This window comes from Protopterus annectens, chromosome 4.part0, assembly GCF_019279795.1.
Source record: "Protopterus annectens isolate FY-2018-M chromosome 4.part0, PAN1.0, whole genome shotgun sequence".
Lineage (NCBI taxonomy): Eukaryota > Metazoa > Chordata > Ceratodontiformes > Protopteridae > Protopterus > Protopterus annectens.
Window position 1 is genome coordinate 1264011341 of NC_056733.1, and position 12429 is coordinate 1264023769.

At 44.8% G+C, this 12429-nt stretch overlaps 1 protein-coding gene across 1 annotated transcript in view; it reads right to left on the reverse strand.

The window, feature by feature from the left end:
- The window catches only part of ARHGAP26 (Rho GTPase activating protein 26), a 3815868-nt gene that overhangs the window by 2821453 nt on the left and 981986 nt on the right, over positions 1-12429 (reverse strand). Inside the window, exon 5 of the mRNA XM_044069158.1 lies at positions 11560-11661. Coding sequence (XP_043925093.1) covers positions 11560-11661 — 102 coding nt within the window. The remainder of the gene's footprint in view (positions 1-11559; positions 11662-12429) is intronic.

Consider the following 12429-nt stretch of genomic DNA (forward strand, 5'->3'; position numbering starts at 1 on the left):
TTGGGGATAATCCTGGCTTTCCAATTTAAAATGTTCCCTAAGGGTATTTAAAGTGTCACCAAAAGTGAAATCCTCTGGAGGATAGGCCGAAGGGATGGACTCCTCTGCATCTGAATCCTCAAAGGGAGAAAAAGCCTTAGAAAATTCCTCTTCCTCAGCAGAAATGCTGGAAGAATCAGATCCTGAACAGGACAAAACCGCAGGAAAAACATCCCTACTCTTTTTAGGAGGACGAGGCTGAGAACCCTTAATAACAGTCAACAAATCATTAGCCATTTTAAGCATTTGGGATTGAGGGGAACCCAAAGAAACTGGAGCCTGCCTTTTCACAGGCTTACGAATGGGAGGTTTACCTGCAAGCCTGAAGGACTCGGGAGGCCTGGCAACTGCTGAAGGAACAGCAGGAGTCTAAGAAAGAAAAATGGAGGCCTCGAACCCCAGAGTCAGCTTAGCAGTACCGGCTCCAGCAGTAGAGGCGACCGGCGACAGTTCGAAAGGCAAAACGGAGGCCGAAGGCCTAAAGGACTCGGACTCAGTCAGGGCCTGCGGTTGCACATCTGCAGACTGCAGGGACTGCGAAAGTGTCTCACTAGCTCCCGCCTGACTGACGACCAACTTAACCTCATCCGAGGACTCAGATTTCTGAGGCCTGTCACAGTCCTTGTCCTTCCGCTTTTTCGGAATATCCAAAGCCTGAAGACCGGCGGACGCCATACCAACAAACTTAGGCCAAACTCCAAAATGCCTAGCCAAAATCTTAGCCTGCCACTGGATGGTACACGGATTAAAGGAGGCACAAAGATTACAATTGAGAATGTCGTGGTCAAGGCCTAAACAGATAATGCAATAGGAATAAAAATCTCTATGGGGAATCTGCTTTCCACAGGTAAGGCAATTATTAACCTTTTCTGACATTCGTTAAGGCAAGAAAAGAGGATCCCCAATGTGGTACTTAGCCTGTAGAAGATTTCAACTCTTGTAGTCGGAAAACCAACCAAGGTAATCTGCAGACTGGCACTCGTGCATGAAAAGCTTCTGCTTCGGACACCGAGGCACGGAAGACTGAGGAAGTGACGTCGGCTGCCTCCTTTTGTATCGGATGCCCTGACATCCTTTACAACCGACGGCAGCCGATGTAATTTTTACTTATCTTTGGTATTCTGGCCGATCGAGGGCTAACGGGAGCCAGATAACCCATTTGCTAGGACTGCAACAGTGAAACACGATGAACATCCATATCCCCTTGAACCACACGCTCTAGGGATCTAAACCATACCACAACAATGAACAGGACGTGCTAGAGGGATAGCTTCCTGTCTCAGAGACTTCCCATGCTTTGGAACAAGATTCCAATCTACATTAGGCAGAGCTCCTCGCTAACACTCTTCAAGAGAAACACTGACGAGTGAATGGGAAACAAAGTTTACCCCGGGGATCACTTCATTGGCTCTGCTGGACAGAGGCACAGGGAACTAAGGGGGTGACGAAAGCCAACACGTTCTGGCTAGGCTTATAAATGCCTTCGGGCAGATAGCCTAGTACCTACCTATGAACCTAAGGAAAGATCTATAACTGGTTTTCAGGAAAGCTTGTTCTTTAAAACCAGAAACATTCTGGAAAAAAATCCTTCCTCCCTTTGGACTAAAGGCACTGGTAGTGTTGAAGAATCAAAGGAAAAAACTCTGGTTCTGAGGTTAGGGAGGAATTCCTCTCAAATTAAAAATTAGGTTAGTGTGTCCAGTTCCAACTACAACCCTCTTAAACTAGTACTAGTACCCAAGGATGTGAAACAATATGTTGCCAAAGGGAAAGCGTGCGAGTCAGACTATGGGACAGACTTGGAGATACAGGAATAGATGGGGAGGGGGAAAAGAATGAATGGCATAGTCATTCTGAAAGCATAGCCTGTCCCTTTTTCTGAAATGATCCCCTTTATTGTTGTTCTCCTACTGCCATCGCTCTCTCTCTCTCTCTCTTTTGATACCCATTTGTCTGAAGACAGGGAATGATTAAAAAAATACAAAAAAGCAGAGTGTCTGAAATATTTATAATAAGGGGCTTGAAAAATCTTAGTAACTCCCTGAATTAATTTCCTTCTGAGATCAAACTGTTTTGAGAATCTGAGCAGCAACAGGGCCAAACAAAACATCCTTGACTGCATTAGTGTATAAAATCTCAGACTTTACCTCATCTGAAAACTTTTGAGTACATACCCAGGTATCTTCACAAACAACAGAAGTAGTAGCAGTGGCCCTAGACACAGTATCTGCACAAACATACACACTCTTCAAAGCATGTTTAGACACCTAAGACAGGTTACAAATTGTAGGATTTACCCAGGATCTACCTTCTGAAGGAAGTGTGGCAGAACAATCTTACTAGCTGCCAATACCTGAAAGAATGGATTGGAAAAAGGCAATTTTCTTACAAAATCTCTATAATACCTTACCTACTTATTTGCAGCGGTAGGGTTGGTATTAACCAGTGTTCTGCCGTTCTTGGGAATTGAAGGCAAAATGTAAATACATCCACTAAGGATGGCATAATAGGAGAAAAGGGCGTAGTTTTAGGTAAATCCACTCACAGCATATCATATCATCTTCTCAGTTTAAGGGAAACATTTGCTTGTTTCCACAAAAATACATCATCCATACTGGAACTAGTTTCAGAAAAGGAAAGCTCTAATGAGTTGGGAGAAACAAACTTTCTTCTGAACCTGTGTCTTGGGCTTAACAGTCAGACAAAGAAAAAATCCTTGTCTCTGTCTAGGCCAGAATACAGGATTGATTGATTTCTGCTCTCCAGGATATAAAGCCTGCAATAAACTCCTGGCTAAGATAAGAAAACCATCCTTAATAACAGACAAGATGTCGCTGGATGAGCAATGTCTAAACATTAGTTTCTTTTTTTAAGGGTCATTCCTTGAAGGAGACTGACTGAGAGATGGCACTTCATCCCTGGCAAGAGGTCTCTTTTCCCTGCCCCTCAAAAAAGAAACTACCAGAGAAAATCCCAGACCCAAATAGGATGGTTCTTCCATGCCCACTCCTGGTCTATAGTGGCCAGCAAGGCTACACCACAGGAATTCGAGGAATCCACAAAGTGGTCTGATGAACCAGCAATGGCCAGTGCGTAGCCACTCACCATTAGCTGAGGCATGGACTGAGTCCACGGAAAAGGTACATTGAGAGAAGGACAGAAGGACCAGGAAGAATCTGTGCTGCAGCCAAGGAAGAAGTCTGATTGCTGGTAAGTACTGCTGGGAAGAGTTGGATGGACAGTAAATCATCCAACAAGTCTTCACAGCAACACACACACACGCACTTCCCTACAGTCCCTCAAAATTCAAAAGTAAAAACACAAGCAGTACACAAAAATCCTGTCAGAACTCTCAGTCCATTTTACAGAAAGCATACAGAGAGAAAACAAGAAATGAAGAAAAGAGGTCACAAACAGTAATCAAGTACCAAAAATAAAACATTTCCAGTCTTGAATTATACTTCCTACACCTTAAATATAACACCTTCAAACAAATGTCTCAAACAGTAAAATAATGAAGGCAAGTTGTCACGAATGTATACAAGCATCAAAACTATGTAAAAACACTTCCCAAGTTTTAAATCCTTATACACTTCAAATATCTCAAACGTAGTACATTTTTTCCTCATTAAACCAATCAGAGTATTCAATAATAAGTCCTGTTCTAAAAACAGCAGCTGCTGATTAGAAACTTCTGATATTAAAACACATTGTCAGCTTTCTTCATAAAATAGAAAATACATCACAAATATTTAAAAATGCAACACTTTCTGTGTGGATCGGTTTTCCTATGGCAGTCATGGCGAACCTTTTGGGTTCACGTGTCAAAAATTCTGAAAATGCCTAACCTGACTCTGCTTATGTGTCATCCCTCCCAATCAAACAAAAAATAGAATAGGTTAAATAAATAAATAAAATAGCATGGCTTTCAATACATCAACAAATCTCAACAGAATCAGGGACTAATCTAGAAATAAGAGACATGGACAGTTTTAAACTACTAGTACTATTAATTTACATTTTCTGAAATAAAATTAGTCTATAAATCTAACTATTGTCATTTATTAAGAGTAAAAAGTTGTCAGTTTTAGGCGGAATTAAGAGGGACAGTTGAGAGGAATGTAAAACAGCACACTCCTAGAAATGCAGACTACTTGCCCTTTGCAGAAGTGTAACCACAAGGAGAAAAGTGTCAGCACTGCCCTTTTGCAGATTCTATTGAGAAAGTATACAGAAACAGTCTGAGGTTAATAACTTCCGTACTTCTGCAGCAGTGGTGTTGAACTGGTTCCTGGCAAAAAATAATTCAATGCACTTCACACAAGCAACAAATGCAAAAGCTGTTTCTTTCGTAACTCGGGTGTTGGTGAATGCTGGTGTGTCACCCAAAATGTTGTGGCATGTCATAGGTTCTGTGACTGTCCTATGCGGACCTATTTGCCAGAAATGAAACCTGTAGCCAGTCACTGTTTCTGTGAAGCCCCAGCTCAGATGTAATCCCTTGAGGTGGCAATAAAGTTCTAAATTAATTCTGAAGTCATCTTCACTTGGAATGCTGACTTTCCTCCACAAATGGTCTGTCTACTCAGCACTTAGAGTGAAGGAGTGGAAGGAAGCTAGAGCTTTGAGAATTTGGCCTAGGTAGGACACAACCAATGTCTACTACAGCAGTGAGAATTACAAACATTAGGCCATACCACCAGAAATTCAGAAGACAGTATCCCTTCTTGCTGGCATTAAGAACTCAAGAAAGCTTGCACAGTTTGAGAAAATGAGAAGTTATGTACCTACCATAATGTTCCATGTTAGTTGTCTTCTTCTCACCTTCTTTCTTGCTGGATGGGTTCGGAGCCGATCCTCAGCTCCGACTCGGCCAATACTAAAGCTCGAGAGCTATTTCCACCGGCTCGAGGCTCCCCTATATCCCACAATGCTAGGCGGTAAATACCCAGATCTCGTTTGATAGCTGAAAGAATAGCAGTGCTGGTCTCCTAGAGACAGAGAAAAGGGAAATCCACCTCTATAGAAAGACTACCTGTAGAACTATCAAACAGGGGCAATAGAGGTGGTTGACGCTGTGGAAGATAAAAGATCCCAAGGATCCTCTCGGTCTGTCCAGGCTAGGGGGATGGAGAGTGGGACGCAAGACAGAAGGCAAGAAGAAGACAACTAACATGGAACGTTATGGTAGGTACATAACTTCTCAATGTTAAGTTGTCAATCTCGCCTTCATTCTTGCTGGATGGGACCACGTCCCTAGCACCCTTATCCTGGGTGGTTCATCGGAACTGACTCTTGAGTACGGTGGAACCAAAGTTAGCCCGGATTCTGGAGGCCATATCCAATTTATAATGTGAGATAAAGATATGAGGAGAAGCCCATGTAGCTGCTTGACAGATGGAATCTATGGGCAGTCTGTTTTGAAATGCTACAGACGTAGCTAACGCTCTGGTTGAATGAGCTCTAGGTCGTGATGGTAGCTTTTGGTGTCTGAGATCATAAATGAAGGAAATTACAGAGGCCAGCCATCTCGAAAGGGACACTTTGGAAACTGGAAGGCCCATCTTGCCTTCCGCATAGGATAGGAAGAGCTGGTTAGACTTCCTAAATTGTTTAGTCCTATCCAAATAATAGCGAAGCTGGCGATGAACATCTAGGAAATGTAACTTTTGTTCTGCCTTGTTGGAATAATTAGGGAAGAAAACTGGAAGGTCGATTGTCTAATTCAGATTCGCCTCTGAAGAAACCTTAGGTAAAAAGGAAGGGTTGGTCTGAAGGGACACCCTGTCTTTGTGGAAAACTAAGTATGGAGGACGACTGCAAAAAGCATGAAGTTCAGATACCCGTCTAGCAGATGTTATGGCTACTAGAAAAAGGGTTTTCCATGAAAGCAATTTCAGAGAGCAGGAAGCGGCCGGTTCGAAGGGGGGGGGAGAATCAAGGAGGCTAGAACCAAATTGAAGTCCCACTGAGGTGGGGGGTCTCTAATTGGGGGCTTGAGCAAAAAGATGCCTTTTAGAAAGGTTTTGCAAAGTTTATGGGACATGATGCTGGAGTCTGAAAAGCCTACATGGAAATTAGATATAGCCGCCAATTGTACTCTAATAGTAGACGAAGAAGAACCTGAGTGAAAAAGTTCTGCCAGGAAGTCTAGTATAGACTGGATAGGTGCAGTGAAAGGGTCTATGTTATTAGCTGCTGCCCAGAAGGAAAAACGTTTCCACTTTCTATTGTAAATCCTTCTTGTAGAAGACTTGTGGGAAGCTATAAGTATGTTACGGACCGAATGGGAAATTAAAGGAAGCCTGGCTAGGGTAGGAAGCGGAGCAACCAAGCTGTGAGGTTGAGAGATGGGAGGGAGTGGTGCAGCTGACCCGATTGATGGGTCGAAAGATCTGGCACTGGATCCAGATGCCAAGGCTGCTCCAACAGAAACCGGTGAAGGAACGGAAACCATATCTGACGAGGCCAGTAAGGGGCAATGAGGATCATGTCGACTCTCAATGCGGTAGCTTTCTGAATTACTTGAGAGATCAGTGGAAAGGGGGGAAAGGCATACAGAAGTTCCCGGGGACAATCGTGGACTAGAGCGTCCCTGGCGGGTTGACCTGGTAGGGGAAAGAGGGTGAAGAAATCGTGACACTTGCTGTTTTGGGTAGTAGCAAAAAGATTGCAGCAAGTTCGGCCCCATTTCTGAAAAATTTCTTCCAGCACTGACTGTTTGAGAGACCACTCGTGTGGTATGAGTATGGCCCTGCTCAACTTGTCCACTATCACGTTGGACTTCCCGGGGATGTGCATTGCTATCAGAAACCGCTGAGATGAGATCACCCACTGCCAAAGTCTGAGTGCCTCTCGACATAAGGGATAAGACTTGGTTCCGCCCTGTTTGTTGATGTACCATACTACAGACATATTGTCTGTCTGAATTGTAATAGTCCCGGTGGGAAGAGAGTGCTGAAGGGCTTGTAACACTAAATGTACTGCTCTCATCTCCAGGACATTTATGTGCAGATGACTTTTGAAAGGTTGCCATGTGCCCTGGACCGTCCTGCCCTGACAATGTCCCCCCCACCCGATCAGGGAGGCGTCCATTGTCACCGTGGCAACCGGAGGGGGGGGGGGATGAATGATCTGCCCTGAAGAACTTGAGGGGAGGTCATCCACCAAGTTAGATGCTTCTTGCATGATTGGGTCAGCAGAATACTGTGAGACATTGGGAACTGTTGGAAGGACCACTGAGAAAACAGTATCCACTGGAGGATCCGCATGTGAAAGCGTGCTAGAGGCAGAAGTGTAATGGCAGCTGACATGAGACCTAAAACCTTCAAGACAAACCTGGCTTTGATCCTGCTGCATTGAAGAAGAATGTGAACATGTTTGCGGATATCTGATACTCTTTGCTCTGTTAGTTTCGCGGAAAGATGAATTGTGTCTAATGTGGCGCCTATAAAGGTAATTGCCTGACAAGGCAACAAGGCAGATTTTTCAAAATTTATGGAAATGCCTAGAGCTTGACAATTATAAATGGTGTGGTCTCTGGATACGAGAAGTTGACGCCTGGTGGTAGCAGTAAGGAGCCAGTCGTCCAGATATGGAAACACCTGGAATCCTTGTCGTCTCAGATGAGCCGTGACCACTGCCATGCATTTGATGAACACTTGGGGGGCTGTAGTGAGACCAAAGGGCAGGGCTCTGAACTGATAGTGACTGGCTCCCAGCCGGAAGCGGAGGAACCTTCTGGAGCATCTGTGCATCTTGATATGATAGTACGCATCCTGAAGGTCTATTGAGCACATCCAATTGTCCTGACCCAAGAAGGGTAGAATGGACTGAAGCGTGACCATCCGGAATTTTGTTTTGTTTACAGACTTGTTTAGTCTGCTGAGATCCAATATTGGTCTCCAGTCCCCTGTCTTTTTTGGAAACAAAAAGAATTTGGAGTAGATTCCGGATCCTTGCTGGTCTGCCGGGACTGGCTGGATAGCTCTTTTTGACAGCAGCTTTGATATTTCTAGCGCTGCTTGTTCCCTTAGACCGGGTGGAATGTCTGGAAGGGGCCCTTTTGGTTGGGATGGGATGTGGACAAAGGGAATTTTGTAACCCTCGGATATAATCGACTGTACCCATTTGTCTTGAGTGAGGGAAAGCCAGGCTTCTGGATACAGTGACAATCTTCCCCTGACTGCCTCCGAAGGTGGACAGTCGGGCAGCTTCTCAGGGATGCTGAAAAGGTTTGTCAGAGAGTCTCTCTGCTACCTTGATTCTGCGGACCCCCCCTGCCCCTAGGGTGGCGTCTATTGTTGTTCCTCCCTCTGCCTCAAAAGGGGAACTGACTGTGTGCATCAGGCGAGACTCCCTGTGATTTGTGGAACCACATCCTCCCCCCCTTCTGACCCTTGGGATACGGTCCTGGAAGGGGTAGAAAACCGGACTCCCACGGCAAAGAGAATCTTGCCATCCTGTTCGCACCTAGTCAACGTGTCCTTCACCTGAGGTCCAAACAACGCTGTACCATCAAAAGGGGAATTGGTGAAGGCCTTGAAAGGGTCCGCAAAGTTACAAAGCCGCATCCAGGCGTGACGTCGTAAAGCTACACCTGTGCCACTGGCCCTACTTGCCCCATCGGCTACATAAGAAAGAAGCCGCATGGGGGAGTTGACGACTGAATTCAGGGTTACCAGCTGGGAGTTCATTTTGTCTCGAAACCCCTCAGTTGTTGGATCCTGCAAAGCATCACCCATTTCCTTGATCATCTCTCTCTGAAGACAGGTGAAGTGACACAAGTAGTTCAGAACGCATAGCAAAGGTCGCTGAGGAGAACATCCACTTACCGTACCTATCCATAGTCCTAGATTCCTTATTAGGAGGATGGATAGGTACCGAAGGATCAACTAATTCCCTCTTAGTGGCTGCGTCCACCACCATTGCATCAATAGAGATTCATAACAGAGATTATTCTTGGATAAGAATTCTTTGTCCTTAGGAGCTGTAATAATCTTGGACAGCCTTCGTGGGGTAGGTTCCACCATATCAGGGGCTGTCCACGCCTTCCTTGCCACCACTTCCATGAGGGGGTCAAAGGGAGGAGATACCCAGGAGGTGGAAAGGCAAGAGCCAAAAGCCTCAAGGTAGACTGACTCGTCCTCTGAAGGGTTAAGGGTGGACCAGTTCCCCCTCTGTTTAAGGATCTCAAGGATGTCTGAAAAGTAGACATCCTCCGAGGAGGACCGTGGGGACCCTTCAGACTCATCCAAGTTGGTATCCGAGGTGGTAGACTCGGGGGAGTCAATATGCTTCCTCTTGCATTGTTTCTTCTGAGGGGGTTCCCCTGAAGGATCAGGAGAAGACTCGGAAGAGGATATTCCCAGTGGGGAAACTTGAGACGTTGGCTCTCTACGGTCTGGGACGAGAGGGTGGGTAGAGACCATTGCAGGCACTGTAGAGGGAGGAGCTGAGGGAGCCAACCATGGAGTATACACCGGGTCTAGCACACTCCGCATGACCTCGAAGGTGCCCCGATCAGGCGGGGCCGAAGATCCCCGCCCCGAAGAGATGAGGACTCCTCCCGGCACCGAAAGGGACGGCTCCGAGGCAGATGTCGGGGCCGAGCTCACCAGTGCCGAAGCTCTGAGAGGGAGAACGGGCTCAGACAAGGGTCCGATGCCACTCGCGCCCCCTCAGAGCCGACGAGGGAAGCCCGGCTCCCAGATCCCTCCAAGGAGGAGATCGGAGCCGATGACAGAGCCGAAAGTGGAAGTATCGGCTCCGAAGCACCGACAGTCATGGCTCCGAGAAGCTCCGGCTCCGAACTCATGGGAATCGGAGAAGGAACTGAGAAAGGGATGGGTATAGCCACTGACTATTGGGTAGGGCTATGCAGTATTTGAGCTAATGCCTGGGACTTGAGAAGTCTGCTCACCACCCTCTCTAAATCATGGTCAGACAGTCTGGAGGACCGAGAGGAGTGGGACCTATGGCTCCTCTCTGATAATAGTGGAGATCCCGGGGCCGAGTGGATAGAGCCAATGGATGGGAATCTAGACCTCTTTCTAGTAGATAGCTCCGACAAAACTATCGGAGCCGTCTTGAGTCTCGGACCTCTCGGCTCCAGCCAGAGCTGAGGTAACCGTTTTAGTCTTAGAAACATCGGCTCCAGACGGAGTCGATGTCGAAGAAGACTTAGAGCCACCAGCAGACGGCTCCGAAGCTGGAGCCGACGCCTTGTAAGGTTTTCCTGACACGGTCTAAGTCACAGAGCCTTCAGGCTTTAATAAGCCTCAAAGTATCAATTTATTTTTGCGTTCCTGCAGGACTCTTGGACTGAAAGCGTGGCAGACAGAACAAGAGACCTGCAGGTGCAAAGGTCCCAGGCAATATACACAAGAAGTGTGACAGTCTGTCAGAGACATTTTCTGACAGTACGAGTCACACTTCTTAAAGCCTGAGACCTTAGAGTCTTTAGACATCCCAAAGAAAAACTGTGAAACACAGACACACACACAGACACACCTGTTAAGAAAGGGGAAAATAATCCAACCACTCCCACAATAAGTATGACTAAGGGGAAGGGAGGAGGGCCCGAAGGCCTAAGAAAATTAACAGGGGATAAACGTGAAAAACAATTAGGGGAACCCGAAGGAAACTAGGGATAGTTAACTAATAAACTGTTAAGAAAACTATTCTAAGAAAAAAATAAGGGGATTTTGAAGTTTTACAACTATAAAAAGTCACTAACCTGCAGAGCCGATAGAAACAAGCATCTCGTAGCTAAAGCGGCAAACGAGATCTGGGTATTTACCGCCTAGCATTGTGGGATATAGGGGAGCCTCGAGCCGGTGGAAATAGCTCTCGAGCTTTAGTATTGGCCGAGTCGGAGCCGAGGATCGGCTCCGAACCCATCCAGCAAGAATGAAGGCGAGATTGACAACTTAACATCTGACTTTTGCAATGAAATGGGATACAAGCAGCTCATATAGCTGCAAAAAAAAAAAAAAGTGGTGCATGGTTTGTTCCTGTATGAGCTTATTTTTTTCTAGTCTTGAAGAAGAGAGAGGCAGAATGTAATGCAGACCTTTAAACTTTGAGCAACTAAAGTTCACACACACACACACACACACACACACACACACACACACACAAAAGAAACAAGGGGACAACACATTTTGTAGAAACAAAGAGTGACGGGAATTCAACCATGCAGGATTTAGATAAGGTAATTCTTATGACTAGTTATTGGTTAAGTAGTACCAGCTGCTTAACAAAGTAGACAGAGAATCAGGAAGACAAAGTAAGACAAGTGGACATTATCTGCCTCTGGGTACATTCCAAGGCTCCAATATGCCGCATTATGTAGACACAAGAGGGTAGATGAAAAAGTGGTATTACAATAAGTATACCCAAGGAAATACTTTTATTAATGGTTCATTTCAACAGAACAGCTTCATTGTTATTGTTCAGCACTACTAAAGGGGGCATCACGTGAAAATGCTAGCAATTAAAGCATAATAGCCCTCTTACCTCATGAAGCTGAGCCTCTTTCTTTTTAGAAGACAAGTTCATGTGTTTGTCCAGCATGCTGTAGTATTTCTCATTGACTTTGTCATACTTCTTTTTTGCATCCTGTTCAATATAAAAAAAAAAACTTGCATCTAATTAAATGCCATAAACAGGTATGCAATCTCCAATGGATTATATATGGGTTTCTGTCCTTTGCATACACCATTTTAGGACAGTGCCTGCAAGTATCAACTGTGAATTTATCTGACTTGCTATAATTTCAGTTTATCTTTGTTTCAATCTTAAAACTAACAAGGCAGCTTCACACTAAAGTCTCCAATTAATTTTGGGTTATTTGCTTATCTTTCTCTTATCTATACTGGTAAAAAAAAAAGCAATGGAGAAAATCATACCATAATGATTTACACAGTAATATAGTGAAAAAATAAGAACCACCACTCAATATACAGCAGGAATGAAAACAGAAAGCAAATATCAGGTTATCTCTAAATTTTAAACAATGCACTAAAAGGAAAGAAAATATCACCTCTCCATTTCAGTGTGGTTAGTACTTACATTTTAATTTGAATCACAAAGTTATGTCTTGAGTACTTTACCTGAAACGTGAAAGGATTTTGACTGGTCGTAGAGTTGATATCAAGTAGTGTTGTATCATTTAAAATAGTTGAAAATGCTATGGAACTATATATTAAGAATGACTTCTTTTGTTTCAATCTATGTACTGAATCACTTTAACTATCTTAAAGGACACAGCCGCAAAGTGTATATATTACAGCTGTATACAAGTGTCTGCAAGTCCATGCACCTATAGAATTTAGGGTTGCCACCTTTTCAAATGGCCATAGTGGGACATTTTCGGGACACACATCG